Consider the following 16,963-nt stretch of genomic DNA (forward strand, 5'->3'; position numbering starts at 1 on the left):
AACAAACAGGCCAAAAGAAACAAACTACATAAAGCAAACCTGGAAAACTGAAGATAAAAAAACACAACAGGTCTGAGGCTAAACAAAACATTTAAACACGATCTGGAAAGATTAACAGGACACGGTCAAACAAAAAGCGAGACAGAGAACAATGGATCACATGAGGTATATATACACAGGCACACACTAGGGACAACTGTGGAGGTAATGAGGGGGCGGAGTTACAAATGAGACACAAGGTGACAACACTAATGGCTTGGGCAGTGCTAGGGCGGGGCTAGGGCGGAGACAGAACAATAACAAAACAATGCCATGTGCTCAAAAAAGCAGAAAAAAAGAAACAGACAGAGAGAGAGATAGACTGTGGTCAAGCCGAACCGCAGTAGAGAAAGACAGAGGTAGAGAGAAACAAAGAGAGAAAGACCGACAGAGAGACAGACAGCGTTTTAATACATTTACAGTAAACATTATCGCGGTTCTTTTTCTTTCAGTTTATTTTTAGTAAAGTATTGTGTGTACAGATAGTAATAAGTAATACGTATATGTACTTATTTTATATATATTTAATTGTGTGCTATTTCACTATATGTTATTACCTATTCACTACTGTTGTAATTTATTTTGTAATTATTGTTACTTTTATTTTATTGTTGTTACTAGAGTCCAGCCAATAAAGCTTCATTGAATCTTGAGAGAGAGAGAGAGAGAGAGAGAGAGAGAGAGAGAGAGAGAGAGAGAGAGAAAGTCAGAATGAGACAGAGAAAAAAAACAGAGAGAGAGATAGACTGCGGTCAAGCCGAACAGCAGTAGAGATAGACAGAGGGGGAGGGAAACAAAGAGAGAGAAAAACAGACAGAGAGACAGACAGACAGACAGCTTTTTATTACATTTAAACTAAATAATGGCTGTTTCTTTCAGTTTATTTTCATTAAAGTACTGTGTGTACAGATATAAGTAATAAGTATATGTACTTATTTTATATCTTATTTAATTTTGTGTTATTTTAGTTACGTGTATATTTTAGTACTGTTTTAATTAAGTATAAATAGTTTTTTATTAAGTATATTTTTATTCACTACAGTTGTAATTTAGTTTGTAATTATTGTTACTTTTATTTTATTGTTGCTTTTGTAATACTTTGACAATATTGAGTCATGCCAATGAAGCTTTATTGAAGCTGAAGGTAGAAAACGAAAGAAAGAGAGAGAGAGAGAGAGATGAGGTAGAAAACAAAAGAGAGAGACACAGAAAGAGGGAGAGAGAGATAGAGATACACAGGGAGAGAGAAAGAGAGAGAGAGAGAGATGAGGTAGAAAACAAAAGAGAGAGCGAGACAGACAGAGGGAGAGAGATAGAGAGACAGAAACAAAGAGAGAGAGAGAGAGAGAGAGAGAGAGAGAGAGAGAGAGAGAGAGCGAAACAGAGAGAGAGCTGTAAACAAATGCAGCCCAGTCTTTAGAGCAGCGACACTTCTCAACTTCTAGCTAATGCAGCTCAGCCGAGACTCCCTCCACCTTGTGCTGCTTTCAGAATTAATACTAATACATTAATACAGTGTATTAGAGAGAGAAAATAGCGAGAAAAGAAGAGAGAAGGAGAGAGAGAGCCTCAGAATGAGTAACGCGGTAAGTAACTAAGACGCTTCCTCCTTGTGACCTTAAAACCAGCTGTTGCTTTTGTCCTGCGGAGCTTTAAAGCGACAGATAGACAAATAACGTTATTTATCTCATTTTTCCTCTTTACCTGATTAATAGTTAATGTGTAGTCCACATTAATTGAGCACGTCTTCAGTGTGAGAGGGATAATGAACCGAGCTAATTCTTTATGTACCTATCGCTAGCTAGCTTAAGTGTTTAAAACTTCAGCTTAATGTAAACACAGCGTAGCTTAGCTAAGCTAGTTGACTAGCTAACCACGTTAATATGGTTTAGCTAAGCTAGTTAACTAAGCTATATAACTATACTGGCTATACTAGGGAGTATCTTCGTGTTTCTTCACCAGTAGTTTACAAATATAAATCTTTAATTCAGGTCTGCATGTGTGCAGTACAGTCTCTCAGCTAAGCTATGTTAGGTTAGGTTAGCTATAATTGACTAATTGAAATAGCACTAGGTGTGAAAGTGTGCTGTTGTCTTATTGTTAATACTATAACGTTACTCTGTTACTTATTACACACTCCTCTAAAACCATGTAAAAGTGTCCAGTAATCTTGAATAAACTTGCTTATGTGGGTTTAACATTTGTTTTCTTGCAAACATTTTTGCTATTGTTATTTTTATAACATAAATTACCATTCAAAAGTTTTAGAACATCCCTATTTGTTTGCTAATAGTCCATTAGTATCAGCCCAGTGCAGTATAGTGCAGTATATTAGTCCAAGTTACTTTTTTCTCATCTTCTTATTTTCTCATCTTATTAATGCCTTTATTACTGCTTATCACTTCACTTGTGACACTTCTTCACTGCTGAAACTGAAACTTGTCATGCAGGTCAGCCAGGCATGACTTTGTACTTTCCTGTACCAGTGTTCTCCATTTTTTGTCTTTTGAAGGTGTAGGAAACAGTACCTTATTTTTCGTGCTTAAAATCCTTTATTTTTTCCTAAAATCGTCAGTGTGCTTTATAATCCAATGTGCCTTATAATCCGGTGCGCTTTATATATGAATTTTACCAGTAAAGCAGTAAAGCCACTCCGCTAAAGTACAGTGTTATAGAGTTTTAGTGAAGTTTCTCCAGCACAGAGACTGGAGCAGTATTAGCATTAGCTGCTAATCGCAGCACTAGGTCTTTCACTGTTCAGAGGTGAGTATATAAGACTGTAGTCTGTGTGTTTACTGTGTAAAAACAAGCTACGTGGTACAAACCGTTAGCTGATAGCACCTCGGCTTAACAGAACACTCAGGGTTCTTCAGTGTAGCACTATCAGAGGACATTTACTAGCGCTAAGCACTGCTAACCACTGCTGCTAACTGCGCTGTTAAAAATAATGGAAATTTAAGCTTTCTGTAAAACAACAGAAGCGCTTTACCTACCCAAATTAACATTTTTCAGGAGAGAAATCTGTGTAGATTAACATTCAGTGCTCATTTGATTTTTTTTCTTAAGAATTACAGTTTTGTTTACTTAGGCGCCCCCAGCAGAGAGACTTTCTAAATTAGCAGGAAAACATGTCACTGCTTTACTATGGACAAAGTCTTTAAATTTTTTACCTTGTTTATCAGTTTATTTCTATTGCTACTTCCCAGCTAAACGTTATATATATTTTTTTCAGTTTTATACAATATGCTTTTACAATATAATTTTTTTTTTCAGTTTTTAGTTCATTTGTTTCACCTAAAGGCCCAATTTTGAACACTAGATTTCGTCCCATTTAATGTTATTGACAGGACGTAAATGGCAAATTAAAGGAACAAAATGGAGGTGTTCTAAAACTTTTAACTGGCAGTATATATATTTATTTATTTTAAAGTTAAATAATTAAATGTATTTAAATTTAGTTAGCGGTAAATAATGAATATATTCCATTTATTTTTCAATATATTCCATTTATATTCCATCACAAGAATTCATAAATGTTGAAGGCTTTGCTGTTAAAGAAAATCACAAAAACAACTTTTTAGTTAATAATTTAAATCCATGGATCTTCAAGTTTAAATTTGAATTTATGTATCTGAAAACATTTACAGTACCAGCCAAAAAGTTTGGACACACCTTAGATTCAGTGTTTTTTTTATTATTTTAAAATGTTCTGCATTGTAGATTAATACTAGTCATTCAAACTATGGAATTAAAAACACATAAAACAAGCCAGAATATTATGTGTCATAGATTCTTCAATGTAACACAGATGCTGTGAAGTATCATAGAGTATTGTCTTTCCATATATTTGCAGAATCACAGTACTGTGATATCATCATCATTATGCGCAATATATGGTGATAATCCTGTATCATGAGATGCCTGGTGATTCACTCCCCTATTAATAACCTGAATAGCCTGAAGTGTTGAATCCCTGACTAGAGCTCCTCTGATGTCGTGCTCTTTCAGCTTGTTTTGATTTGGGCTCGGCGAGCTCAGGTTTAACTCTAATGTATATGGCGTCAGATACTTGGCTCTTGTCCAGGTGGACATGCACGTGCCCTGGGGGTGTGTGGGTTTGTGTGTCTTGTGGTTTTATCATGAGTGATCAGCTGCCACCACCCTGCAGAATGGAAACTGTTTCTTTCTCTGTTGCTGCAATGTGTGAAAAACCAACCATGTGACTTTTACTGCATAAATACACTGGTGGTATCCGCTCTAATATCACACAGTCACTCACAGCTCAGCACAACCAGACGCATCACTGAAATGTAAGTATAGTTTAAGCCTGGATTAATTGAATTTATTTAATTTACTTAAAGTATTTGAGGAAACTGGTTGCCTCAAGATTTTTAAGTAATGTTTACTGAAAACTTGAGTTAATTAGACTAAAAATTTTTTGTTATTATGCCTTAATCATAAGAACACGTCACTGATTTTTTTTGTTGTTATTGTCATATCAATTACTAATGTTATTGTCAGATTAATAAAAAAAACTTGTCTTTGATTTCATTTAGGTAAAATATAGATTTGAAATATTCATAAGAAATTAGACTTTTAAAAAATGTGTATTTCAAATATTCACTATTTAAGATCACTATAATATAATTTAGGATATATAATTCTTTTTCACAGGTATTAGTACAACTATTGGTATTCAAAAGTAGATTTTACTAGACAGAATTACAGTTAACATACCGGGAATTCCAATTTCTACTAGTGATAATACATAGACATATCTTTAACTGAAAATTTTAGTAGTAGAAATGTAATTATAGGAAAAAGAATTTAAAATAGTAACATACTAATGGCTAAATTACATTAAGGCTATGTTGTTCTGTACTGAATTTGTGTCCAAACTTTTGATTGGTATTGTGAGACAATACTTTACAATACTTTGCGGCATCTGTAGTAGTGAAGAGGAAAAAATAAGCAAATACCATGAACAATATATTTATTGGTGTCTATTGCAGTTTCACAGAATTTAACAACCATTTTTAATATAAATCTATATTTAATACCATGTATTCATAACGTTTTGCAAACAGGAACAATACAACATATCAAGATAGCAATATTTTGCGTAGGTGGTTTTGCCAATTTAGTCAGTCAATATGTTTAAAATATTTTTAAACATATAGTGTATTTTACACTAAACAGATCAAATAAATAAATAAAATAAAACAAGAACAAGAACAGAGGCACCACTGCAGTTCTGTAGGGGAACTCTGCACTCGAGGAGTTTCTGGCCTCAGCTACTTTTACTTCTGCTTGTTTCACAAAAGTCACACTACTTTTACCTAGTCACCATGACTGTCAGCTCTAAACTTTCATTTACAGCCATGAATTTCCGCACAGCTAACCATTAACGCTAATTTCTGCTTTTTACACTTTTAATGCTAAAGGCTAAAGGAATTATGCATGAATATGTTTTTAGCCCATTTAACCCTTGATATTAGAAGTCTCTTAAAGGCATTCTGTGTTTGATATAAAGCTTAAAACATTATTTAAATATTAAAACTATGCATTGCAGATTAATAAGTCATCCAAACTACGAATAAATGTTTTCATGTTTTATATTCTTTAAAATAGCACCTCTTGCTTAGATTGGACAGTTTTGCACATTTTCTCAGTCAGCTTTATGAGGTAGAGTCACCTGGAATTCCAGACTTTCAGTTAACAGCTGTGCTGAACTTGTCAAGAGTTATTTAGTTAATTTTTTTGCCTCTTAATGTGTTTGAGAGCAGTTGTAAAGTTGTGAAGAGGTAGAGACTAGTTGGTATACAGTAAATAGCTTTATTTGACTAATGTTCTTATCCTGATAATGAGAAGCAAGAACTAACTACTCAACTAAATAAAGACAAAAAATATTTTAAGAAATGAAGGTCAGTTAATAAGTAAAATTTCAAGAACTTTAAAAGTATCCTCAAGTTCAGTCGCAAAGACCATAAAAATTGTGTGATAGAACTGGCACTCATCAGGACCATCCCAGGAAAGAAAGAGCAAGAGTTATCTCTCTTGCACAGAATAAGTATATCAGAGTTACCAGCCTCAGAAACCACCTAAATGCTACACAGAGTATTATAGTTTGTTTAACACGTCTAAGTGTTAGATAGCTCTATAGCAAGCTCAGCTAATGCTTATTTTATGAGCATGTTTGTGGTTGTTGATTTTTTTTTTTTTAGTAGCTTGTTAAAGACATTCTACTTATTATGCATATCTTCTTCTTATACAATTTAGAGTCATTTATATGCACCATATGGACAATGGTATTAATGACTTCAGACCAGATCCTGATCGTTCCCTTTAGTTTAATCTGAGTATCGGTTTTAGCTGCTCCACCAACATTTTTACTCGTTCTGTCTAAACATGTTTAAGCTTCACGCACTGATTAATATTAACTGCATTTTCTCCTCAGTCAAACATGGATGGGTACCTTGAAAGCCTGTTCGAACAGAACACCACTTTCGACTACTCAGTCTACCAGTACAAAGAAGAGTACATCCAGGTAGCTGCTCCACCAACATTTTTACTCGTTCTGTCTAAACATGTTTAAGCTTCACGCACTGATTAATATTAACTGCATTTTCTCCTCAGTCAAACATGGATGTGGACCTTGGAGGCCTGTTCGAACAGAACACCACTTTCGACTACTCAGACTACCAGTACAAAGAAGAGTGCATCCAGGTCATCACCGCTGGTAAATTCGTGGCTGTCTTCCTCCCCATCCTCTGCTTTTTGCTGGTGGTCCTGGGGCTGCTGGGTAACGGGCTGGTCCTGGTGGTCCTGTGGCAGAAGAAGCGGAGCTGGAGTGTGACAGACACCTTCGTGGTTCACCTGAGTGTGGCCGACATCCTGCTGCTGCTGACCATGCCCCTGTGGATGGTGGGAGCGTTGAACAAGTGGACCTTTGGAACGCCGCTCTGCAAGCTGACCAGTGGGATCTTTCCGGTAAGTGAAATCTGATTCCTAAAGGTATAATATACAGCTCTGGAAAAAAATAAAAGACCACTTAAAAATGGTGAGTTTCTTTGATTTTATAAAATTGTAAACCTCTGGAATATAATCAAGACGAAGATGGATGATCACAAGCACCAGGAGTTTGCACCAGGAGTGGCATAAAGTTATCCAAAAGCAGTGTGTAAGACTGGTGAAGGAGAAAAAGCAGTGTTATTCTACTAAATATTGATTTCTGAACTCTAAACATTATGAATATGAATTTGTTTTCTTTGCATTATTTCAGGTCTTAGAGCTTTTTTTTTGTTATTTCAGCCATTTCTCATTTTCTGCAAATAAATGCTCTATATGAAAATATATATTTTTTGGAATTACGGAGAAATGTTTTCTTCACCATCTTCATCACAGACCATCTTAAAAACACAAAACAGGTTTTAGGAGATGCCACTTCTGGTGCCATTTCTGGTTCCCTAAAGAACCAAGTTTGAATAAGAGCATTATGGAGTGGCATTGCCACTATGATGGGAATATAGCTGGTTCGAATCCCAAATTTACCTTTCCGGCCATCAGCAGCCGGAGTCCGAGAAAGGACAATTGGCTATGCTCTCCCTGGGTGGGTAAATGGTGCTCTCTCTCCCTGGGTGATGTCAGTCAGCACAGACATCTGTTAGCTGATGCATCAAAACCAAGTCGCTGCGCTTTCCTCCAAGCGTGCTGAATACACATTAATGCTACATCAGCAGCTGTTCAAAAAAGAGGTGGTGGGTGTTTTCACCCTCCTGGTTTTAGGACATTGGTAGCAATAGGGGAGTTAGAATCGGCATAGCTAAATTGGATAAAATAAAATAAAAAAATGCTGCATGAGGTAAACTGTATACACTGTCATTTTACAGAGGTTCTTCTAAGCTTGTTAGTGCAGGCTCACACATCTTTGGGAGATGCCACTTTTGGTTTTGGTTTCTTACAGAACCATGTTAGAAAATAGAGATTTGTGAAAGTGATGAAAATGAAGCTTTTTGAGGTTGAAAAGCTATTTTCATGAAAAATATTTTTAATGGATGATATATTGTCATAGGAATTATTGCAGTGAATGATTTAATTGTAATAAATGTATACATGACATAAAATGATTTAAAATGATAGAACGTTTTGATTTTAAATATTCTACACAAGTAAATGAAAACCAGTTTCTGCTTTGGAATAAAGTCGACATACCAGTTCAAGCATGTCAATGGGATCTCCACTGAAACGTTTTCCCATGCATCACACACAGGAAAGCAGAAGCTAGTTTTGCTTTTGAACAGAAGTTACGGATATCTGTGTGTTGTGAAATGACCCTGCATTCACACTGGTAGGCGTCAGAGTGACTGGCGACCATTCATTTCCTATGGAAGGGAGCGATGTGTAGCAACAACAAGTGACAAATAGAGTTGTGATTTCTCAACAAATTTTACAATCAGGGTTCATACGGTCAAAAAAAAAAAAGAATTTGAAAATAGCAATTTCCAGGCCTGGATAAGTTTTGTAAAAATAAAAATTCCCAGAAAGTTTTGGAAAAGTCATGAAAATAGAATCTACAAAGCTTTGTGTTTTTGTTTTTTGATTGAGAAAATCTATTTTGAGCTTACAAATACGTCAGCTCAGAGTTAATTCAGTAATTTAGCACGACACAATGGAGCTCTCAGAATCTGACACGCATTTTATAATTAAAGATTGTGTGTCGACATTTTATCAGATTCATTTTAGGCCTACTATAATCAATTTTAATTATAGTTTTAGTTGATTTTTGGTTTTATTGTACATCAGTCTGCACTGCTGTTTTAAAATTTGTATGGTCATAAAAATTTGCCTCGGAAGGCACATTTTTCTGACCAATCACAGACACAGGGGTCCGAGATCCCCACCTTCTGCCCTCTAAACATTTGATTCCTACCGTTCTTTGTTGATTTCCCCAGGAGTGTGAATGGTTCTTAACATGCAGAGAGAATTATAGCCGCTACTTACCTTGTTTTATATACATTTTATATAATTACCTGTTTTATATAAAGCGTATTTGCTCAAATGCAGGTGTAGTTTTGAAGAAAAAAAGCATCTGATGGCCAGAGTTCATACACTTTTTAGCTTAAAATAGATTTTCTCCCTCGATAAAGGAAAACACAAGGTTTGTAGACCAAATATTCATGAGCTTTCCAAAACTTTCTCAGTATTTTTATTTTTCTAAAACTTACACAGATCTGGAAATAGCTATTTTCAAATTTCATGACTTTTCCAGGTTTTTCATGACTGTATGAACCCTGGATGGCTTAACAGGTAGCTTGCTAGATTAGCCTCTGTGCTAATTGGCCATGCTGATACACACCCACACACAACACTGTGAGCTGCCACAAACACACCTACAAGAGATAAACTTGGGGCAATATGAGTGACTTGTAGCTTGTTGGTGTAAATCATGTGGAAGACTACAGCAGCAGTAAAACTGCTGTAAATGTAAAAATAAAGTAAAGGCAATGTCTAGGGGGGCAGAAAGTTATCAACATCATGTTATTTTATCATACCATGTGGCGAAAATGTACAATATAACCTTTATTTTAATAGAAATAGACTAAAAATGATCAACTTTTCTATTTCTCTAAATGTCTTCATTACATGAATTCTTTTTACTTTAGTATAAAATTGTAGAATGATACGCTTTGGGCTGCCCTGGTCTAAATTTGATAGGAATATCACTGAAAAATAATAGCAAAAAAATAACAGTAGATATGCTTTACTTCATTCTGTTCTACCAAAACTGGTTAAAACTGGATGTAACAGGATGTTTTCTGAACTTGTCTTCAAGTCCTTGAAGTAATTTTACCACAGTGACGTCTGTTTATGACTGATTGTAACAGGATATAAGCGATGCATATCTGCTTTATGTGGGAGGCAAATGCTTCTTTATATGCTTCCAAGATCATTAATATATCATGCTGTCTTAAAACTTGGTATCAAAGGTTTCTTGTGTATATTTTTGTATCCCTAAAAAAAGAATGTTTAATCACATGTTAATCCCATCTACAGATGGTTCTTTAGAAAACTGCTTTTTTGGTGGATATGATTAACACAAGAGTGATCCGTCTTAAGCGGAACTTTAAACAAGCATATTCTTCTGCTTACTGTGAGGATTTAAAATGTTTCTTCTGCGGCTAAAAATACATTAGATTACGCACTGACTTAAAGGAGAACTCTGGTGTGAAATGGACTTTTTATAATGTATTAAACCGTGATAAAAAAGTACTTTCCCTTTGTTGAATAGCACACCTCTGCTCTCCTACAACTTTCAGAGATCCAGTATTTGGTGCACTTTGCCCAAACAGGCTTTAGACTGCGTGATATGGGGCATGTCTTGCGCCTGCAGATAAGTCACTTTTTACATCGTTTTTCAGGCTCAAAGTAGCTCCACACTTCACTGGTAGAGTCCAGGGAGCCCTGACATTTAAACTTATAGGTAGGATAGTTGAGCAGATTGCAAAATTAATTCCTTGGAAAAGCACAAATTCCAGCAGTTGCTGAAAATATCTGGTTACTGTCGATATTTACCTATACTTTGGGAAGTAAACAGCTTTTAATAAACGTCTTGTGCAGTTTTAAGGTTCTAAATGCCTCGTTTTAAGTGTCAGGGCTCTCTGAATTTTATCAGTTAAGTGTGGAGCTACTTTGTGCCTCAATAACGGTGTAAAAAGTAATTTATCTGCAGTACAAGGCATGTTTGGGCAAAGTGCACAAAATACTAGATCTCAGAAAGATGCGGAAGAGTGGAGGTGGGCTATTCAACAAAGGTAAGTACTTTTTATCATGTTTTAATATACCCAAAGTCCATTTTAAAACAGAGAATCTACATTACCTTCGGTTAGTTTTGGTTTCACTCTGCGATTTATTGAGCGCACTAAAGTTGTGTAAAACTGCATTTATTTAACAGTATTTAAATTATTTTATTTCTACCATTTATTTGATTTTGAGAAGCTTAAAAATTAAGTTATTTAATAAGATGATGTTTATCTATTGGTAAATCTGTTGGCATAAATTGGCCTGAATTTTCATCTCATATATATATTTTTTATTCTTTAGTCTCTTGCTATAATGTTTCTCCTCTCTCTCTCTCCTCTACAGCTCAGCTTCTACTGCGGGATCTTCCTGCTGGTGTGCATTAGCCTGGACCACTACCTGTCCATCGTTCACGGCGTGCAGATGTACTCTCGAGAGAAACCGTTGGTGATCCAGCTCAGCTGCATGGCCGCCTGGTTCCTGTCCCTGCTCCTCACCGTCCCTGACTTTCTCTACCTGCAGGCCTCTAGCGACTCCAGGAAGGGAGGCAAAACGCAGTGCCTCCACTCGTACCCCTCAGACAGGAGCCGTTTAGGCTGCAGACTAATATTTCACGTGCTGGGCTTCATGATCCCGGCCGCTATGCTGTTGTACTTCTACTCCAGAATCCTGCTGCGGCTGCAGGCAGGCTGCCAGAGTATTCAGAAGCGGGCAATGCGGGTCATCCTGGCCTTGGTGGTGGCCTTCTTCGTCTGCTGGACACCCTACAACATCACCCTCCTGGTGGACACCTTCCAGACTGTGCCCACAGTTTCGTCAGAACTGCCTGTAACATGTGCGCAGAGCTGGTGGACAGCGCTGGACATCACGACGGTTCTAGCCTTCCTCCACTGCTGCCTTAATCCTTTCATTTACTTCAGCCTCTCCGGACAGTTCAGGCGATGGGTCCTGACCGCTTTAAAGTGTGGCGGGTGTTCACTGGACAGTAGGGAGGCTTCTCTGTGGGATTTGGAGCAAGCAGAAGAAAACACATCTGCAGCACCAGAGGAGAAAGGTCCACTGCAACAAATGAGTGACATAGGACAGTCTACAGAAATCCAGAAAACAGAGGAGAAACTCAATCAGATAACCAATCAAACAATCAATCACGATTCAGTGTGAAGGGATTTTGATGTGAAGGGATTTGGCTCTTTAGACTGAAGTGCAAAAGCAAAGACCAAAAACACACAAAATATACTGTTTAACAGATGAAATCAGCTATTATTAAGCTTTCACAGATGTATCAGCATCGGCAGATATCGTTTTAAGTGTTATATTCAGAAATCACATTCCAAATAATATAGCGAATATACTGTTGTTAAGCTCCAATGCCTTCGCATGGTGGACTGGACCATATAACATAGTTGGTCAGTTAGTAATGAGAGGTACGTGGGTTCTTACAAGTGTAGTTAACCCAAAGGATGTCTGGGTGATTATCTGGTTCAAGCACTGACTGAATACAACCGAGAAAACAAGAGAAGTCAGATGTTCATTGCTATCTTGGCAACGCAGACAAATGAGCGGGTCAGAAGTTCAGAAGCTCTGCACCGTTAAAATAGCAATCTGCTAAAATCAGAGCATAACTGTCTCTTAAAGGTAATAGCAAGTGACACACTGATTTATAATGGCTTTTGTTGCAGCAAACTTAAATTGCAAAACCCACATTCAGCATCAGAGGGCGCACTTCAGGCTGCAGATTGTGCTTTTGTGACATAAAAGGCTGGAGGCCGAGTGAGGTAAAGTGAGCTAGAGTGAAGAAGAGTGAGGTACAGATCCACAGTAAATGCACACACCAAACTAAACTAAATCTTTTTCTGTAAAAAAAAAAAAAAAAAAAGAGTTCAGCCAAGCCAAGTTCGAGGAGTTATCAGGATATCCAGGAGTATTTTTTGCATATTTTTTTGCTTTTTCTCTTCATATTGTACAAATCTTGCTCAAGCACCAACTGTTTTTTTTACAGTAGTTTGTATTTGCTTCTGATATCTAGCTTTAGAAACTTTGATATTTGTTAGCCACTGCACACACTGCAGACTGTGAACTATTATATTATTTGCTGAGAACTCTCCTCAAAGCTGTAAATAATGTCCCGTAATAGTGGCTGAAGCATGCTGGGAAGAGCTCTAATTTACAGTAGAAGTATAACTTTTATTGCACCAGCAACACCTTGTTCTTCTCTAAAGGTTTTTAAGTAGTTTAGCATTCTATTGCAATGTTCGTACTCCAACAGTTGTGTATTGCTAACAATGGGGTTATTGTGTGGCTCATTTCAGAGCTCAAAATATCTCTCTTGATATTGCCAAATGTACTAAAAGTTCTGAATGTATCCAGGCTAACAGTTAGCTAACAGTTCTGCACAGCGACACGTTCCGTTAGAGTATCAAAGCCTCTTGTCTTTAAAAGACTGAAGCAGTATATGAAGCAAAATACTGAATATTAAAATGGAAAACAACCTTTAAATAAAGGGAAATATTAAATTGTTTGGCAATAGTAACGGTCATAAAGCTAAGAGTGCATCCTCATATCAAGCTACCGTATTTTTTGCACTATAAGGCAAACTTGAAATCCTTTAATTTTTTCCAAAAATCATCAGTGCATCTTATGTATGAATTCTACCCGTCAGACTACCCAACAAACAGTAAAGCCACTCCGCTGAGGTACAGCGTTATACTTTTTTTTACGTTATATTTTAGTTTAGTACTACAGCCGGAGCAGTACTAGCATTAGCTGCTAACTGCTACTAGCTAATATCTCCCTGACTTTCCAGAACACTCAGGGTTCCTCAGTGTAGCGCTGTCGGTTAGCCGCAAATGCTAATGCTGCTGCACCCAACCTTAGTGGAAATATGGAATTTTAAGCTTACTGTAAGTAAATGTAAGAGCTTTACTCACCCAAGTAAACATTTTTAGGGGAGAAATCTGTGTAGATTAACATCCAACACTCGTTTGACTTCAAAGGATTTTTTTTTATTACAGTTTTGTTTACTTAGCTTAGCTTTACTTAACTTAACCTACCCCACCACCACACAGCGACAAGACCTGCTGAATTAGAAGATAAACATGGCGACTCCCCTGTTTCTTACTAGTGTTGCTAACGCGCCTTATAATCAGGTGTGTTTTATGTATAAAATAGACCAGAAAATAGGCTTTTATTGATTAGTGCACTTTATAATCCAGTGCACCTTATAGTAGTTTATTAGGTTAGCTAATAAGCTAATTCATACAAGTTTCAGATTATTGTAGCTACTCTACTATTTTCAGGAAAACAATTAAATCAGTTACCAAGTTAACGTGTCAATCAATAAACCAGTATTTTTCTTAAATTATCTTCAAGTTATTTCCTATTTGCTGGTACCTCTTGTACTTAGACTGCCAAGTTAGCATTATATCCACCAAAGCAGCTAAACAGACTATAAACTGTACTGCTAAGGATTAGACTTAATATTTAAGCTTACAAATTAAAAAAACAGAATATTGTGGTTACACAAAGTGACGGTTGATTGTGTAGTGTAAATAGAGATGTATTTAAGGGTTGTTTTGAGAATCAGTATATCTGTAGTTAATCAGAAGTTAGCATTGAAGAATTCAGAAGCTACCAGTCCTGCAGTTGTAATTAAATCAGGTGCTACTATGAGCTTAATAATTAACCAAGTCATTTTTTTCAACAAAAAAAGCAAAGAAAAGAAAGAATAATAATATTAAAGTACATATAAAAGTGGGCAATATGACAATACTTGTCATTAACCTGATTAATTAAGCATTAAAGTCTTTCTGAGCATATTGTGGATTAAGGCTATTGTGTCAGTATGTAAAAAACCTGACCAACTACATCCCAGCTAATACCATTTTTGGTATTAGATGTTTACTGAAAGTTGCAGTTAACTTTCTTAGAAGGGTCAATCTGTCTCTTTTTTCCATTGGCTTCTGGCACCAATGGAAATTTTCCCTCAGGCTACCTTAGGTTAATTTATAAATTATATATTATGATAAACTATGAATAACTATTTCATTCACCTGACCATAAAATTAGAAAAAAGTAGAATTATTGTAAAAAGCAGAATAGAAAAATAATTTTTATAGAAAAAATTTCCATTTAATCTATTCAAACCATGAGGTCATGCTACGGTGATTTAAGTTCCTCAAAATGACAGATAAAAAAGTTATTTTTTTACTTGGAGGGGAAATTTTTTAAGACATGGTGATTAAAATGGTCAGTTAGCTGACTCACATTGCGCAATAGCTTAACAGCATGCAGTGATTTTATAGCATAAAAAGAATTATAAATCCCAGTAACAATGTATTTTTTTATTCTTTGTTGTGGTATGCCAAAGACATTTTAAAGCCGCAGTCCCTAAGACTTTTTAACTGAAACTGAAAGCAATAGTATTTCTGAGCTGAGAGTTGACAACATATTCTGTTTAATGGTACACACTAAAAAAAGTAAGTACAGATTTGTACTTAAAAGAGTACAAAGCTTGTCGCTGGGGCTGTACATTATATTGCGGTACAAAAAAGTACCTTTCAGTGAAAGTCTTGAAAACTTTCAGTGAAAGTCCTTTTTTGTACCCATGGTTTTTGTGCCAGTATTACAATTATAAACATTATCATCAACTAAATATGGCTCAAAAACTTGATGATCCAAAATTGTCTGGCTTTCAAATAAAAAATGTGCAATTAAAATATATGTTGTTTAATAGTGCAGTGATACAGAATACTGAATGTACCCTTTGGCTGCAGGTTAAATGGTACAAATCTGTACTTATTGCTGTTAGAAATTAGGTTACCTAAGGTAAACTTAAATGTCATATATTATTTAGTTTTAGTTTGTTTTTCATTTTCCTAGTTGATAATGTTTACTGTATGTCTTGGGGTATTTTAAGGCCTGAGAATATGTGGAACCCAACGAACAAAATTTTATAATACAAATGATTAATTAATGTGATCTGATCTGCATGTTTTAAATCCGTTTCAGGGTAAATGCATGTATTGTAGTACTGTGCTCTTGGCTTGACTAAGGGGTAGGAAACATGTTTTTGCCGTTTTTTTTTATTTTTTATTTTTCTGCACTTTAAAAGTGACTGTTAGAATGACTGCATTGGGAAAGGACTGTTCATTAGCATGTAATAATGTGTGTATTTATGTGTAGAATGTTTTATTTATTTGTTTTCAGTATTGTAAACATGTAGCACTTCATTAGATGGGACTGATTTTGAACATGGGTGATTTTTATAAAGTTTTCGGGGAGTTTTGGTGTTGGAATAAGTACAGCATCATAATAATGATGATCAGCAGCACCGTGAGGTCATTCTCTGAGCTGTGTGTTGAGTAAGGGTCATGTGGTCGTGTTTGAGCCTGTGCAGCAGCGCTGTTTCCTATGTTGCGTAAGCTCCGCCTCACTGAGGCCTGGGAGAGAGGGGCTTTATTCTGAACTTTGGTGGGATTCCCCAGGATTAAGAGTCGATTGTTCTGGAAATTTCACGTCCTTGTGTGCTTTAAAGTGGAATTTCCATTCTGAGACAACTTTAATAATTTAATCTGCTACACTTTACAAAGGAGAACCACACCAATGGGAATCAATTAAGCTTTGGGAGCTGATTTTTGAATGGGAGCAAACAATGTTATAATTGTATTTAATGTACATGCATTTATATCAAAGTGTGCGAATGTGATTAAAGCAAGTTTTTGATATGCCTGTTTTGTGTAGATGTTATTATTTTTATACACGTGTGTAATTACACTTAGTGCTGGGAGAGACCACTTAAAAATGATGAGTTTCTTTGATTTTACTAAATTGGAAACCTCTGGAATATAATCAGGAGAAAGATGGATGATCACAAGCCAACAAATCAAGCTGAACTGCTTGGATTTTTGCACCAGGAGTAAAGCAGCATAAAGTTATCCAAAAGCAGTGTGTAAGACTGGTGGAAGTGAACATGATGCCAAGATGCATAAAAACTGATTAAAAACCAGGAATATTCCACCAAATATTAATTTCTGAACTCTTAAAACTTAATGAATATGTTTTATATGTCATGAACTTGTTTTCTTTGAATTATTTGAGGTCTGAAAGCTCTGCATCTTTTTTGTTATTT

The 16,963-nt window shown here is 36.0% G+C and overlaps 1 protein-coding gene across 3 annotated transcripts; it reads left to right on the forward strand.

The window, feature by feature from the left end:
- Nucleotides 1–1,260: 1,260 nt before the first annotated feature.
- LOC103025791 (C-X-C chemokine receptor type 3) lies at nucleotides 1,261–16,559 on the forward strand. Of its 3 annotated transcripts, XM_049480288.1 has the most exons (4): nucleotides 1,261–1,625; nucleotides 6,497–6,586; nucleotides 6,676–7,029; nucleotides 11,182–16,559. In XM_049480288.1, exons 1-4 carry the CDS (start codon nucleotides 1,614–1,616, stop codon nucleotides 11,995–11,997), a joined length of 1,272 nt encoding a protein of 423 aa, XP_049336245.1. In that variant the 5' UTR covers nucleotides 1,261–1,613; the 3' UTR covers nucleotides 11,998–16,559. The 3 variants fall into 3 exon arrangements, with proteins under 3 accessions (XP_049336245.1, XP_049336246.1, XP_015461704.2); XM_049480289.1 differs by lacking the exon at nucleotides 6,497–6,586; XM_015606218.3 differs by lacking the exons at nucleotides 1,261–1,625; nucleotides 6,497–6,586 and adding an exon at nucleotides 4,228–4,349.
- Nucleotides 16,560–16,963: the final 404 nt, after the last annotated feature.

This window comes from Astyanax mexicanus, chromosome 6 (assembly GCF_023375975.1).
Source record: "Astyanax mexicanus isolate ESR-SI-001 chromosome 6, AstMex3_surface, whole genome shotgun sequence".
In the NCBI taxonomy this organism is placed as follows: Eukaryota; Metazoa; Chordata; class Actinopteri; order Characiformes; family Acestrorhamphidae; genus Astyanax; species Astyanax mexicanus.

Bases quoted from the DNA above. Each gene is read 5' to 3' on its own strand.
- LOC103025791 (XM_049480288.1), top strand. The intron at 6,587-6,675 runs GTAGCTGCTCCA...TTTTCTCCTCAG, and splicing joins ACAAAGAAGAGTACATCCAG to TCAAACATGGATGTGGACCT. The intron at 7,030-11,181 runs GTAAGTGAAATC...TCTCCTCTACAG, and splicing joins TGACCAGTGGGATCTTTCCG to CTCAGCTTCTACTGCGGGAT.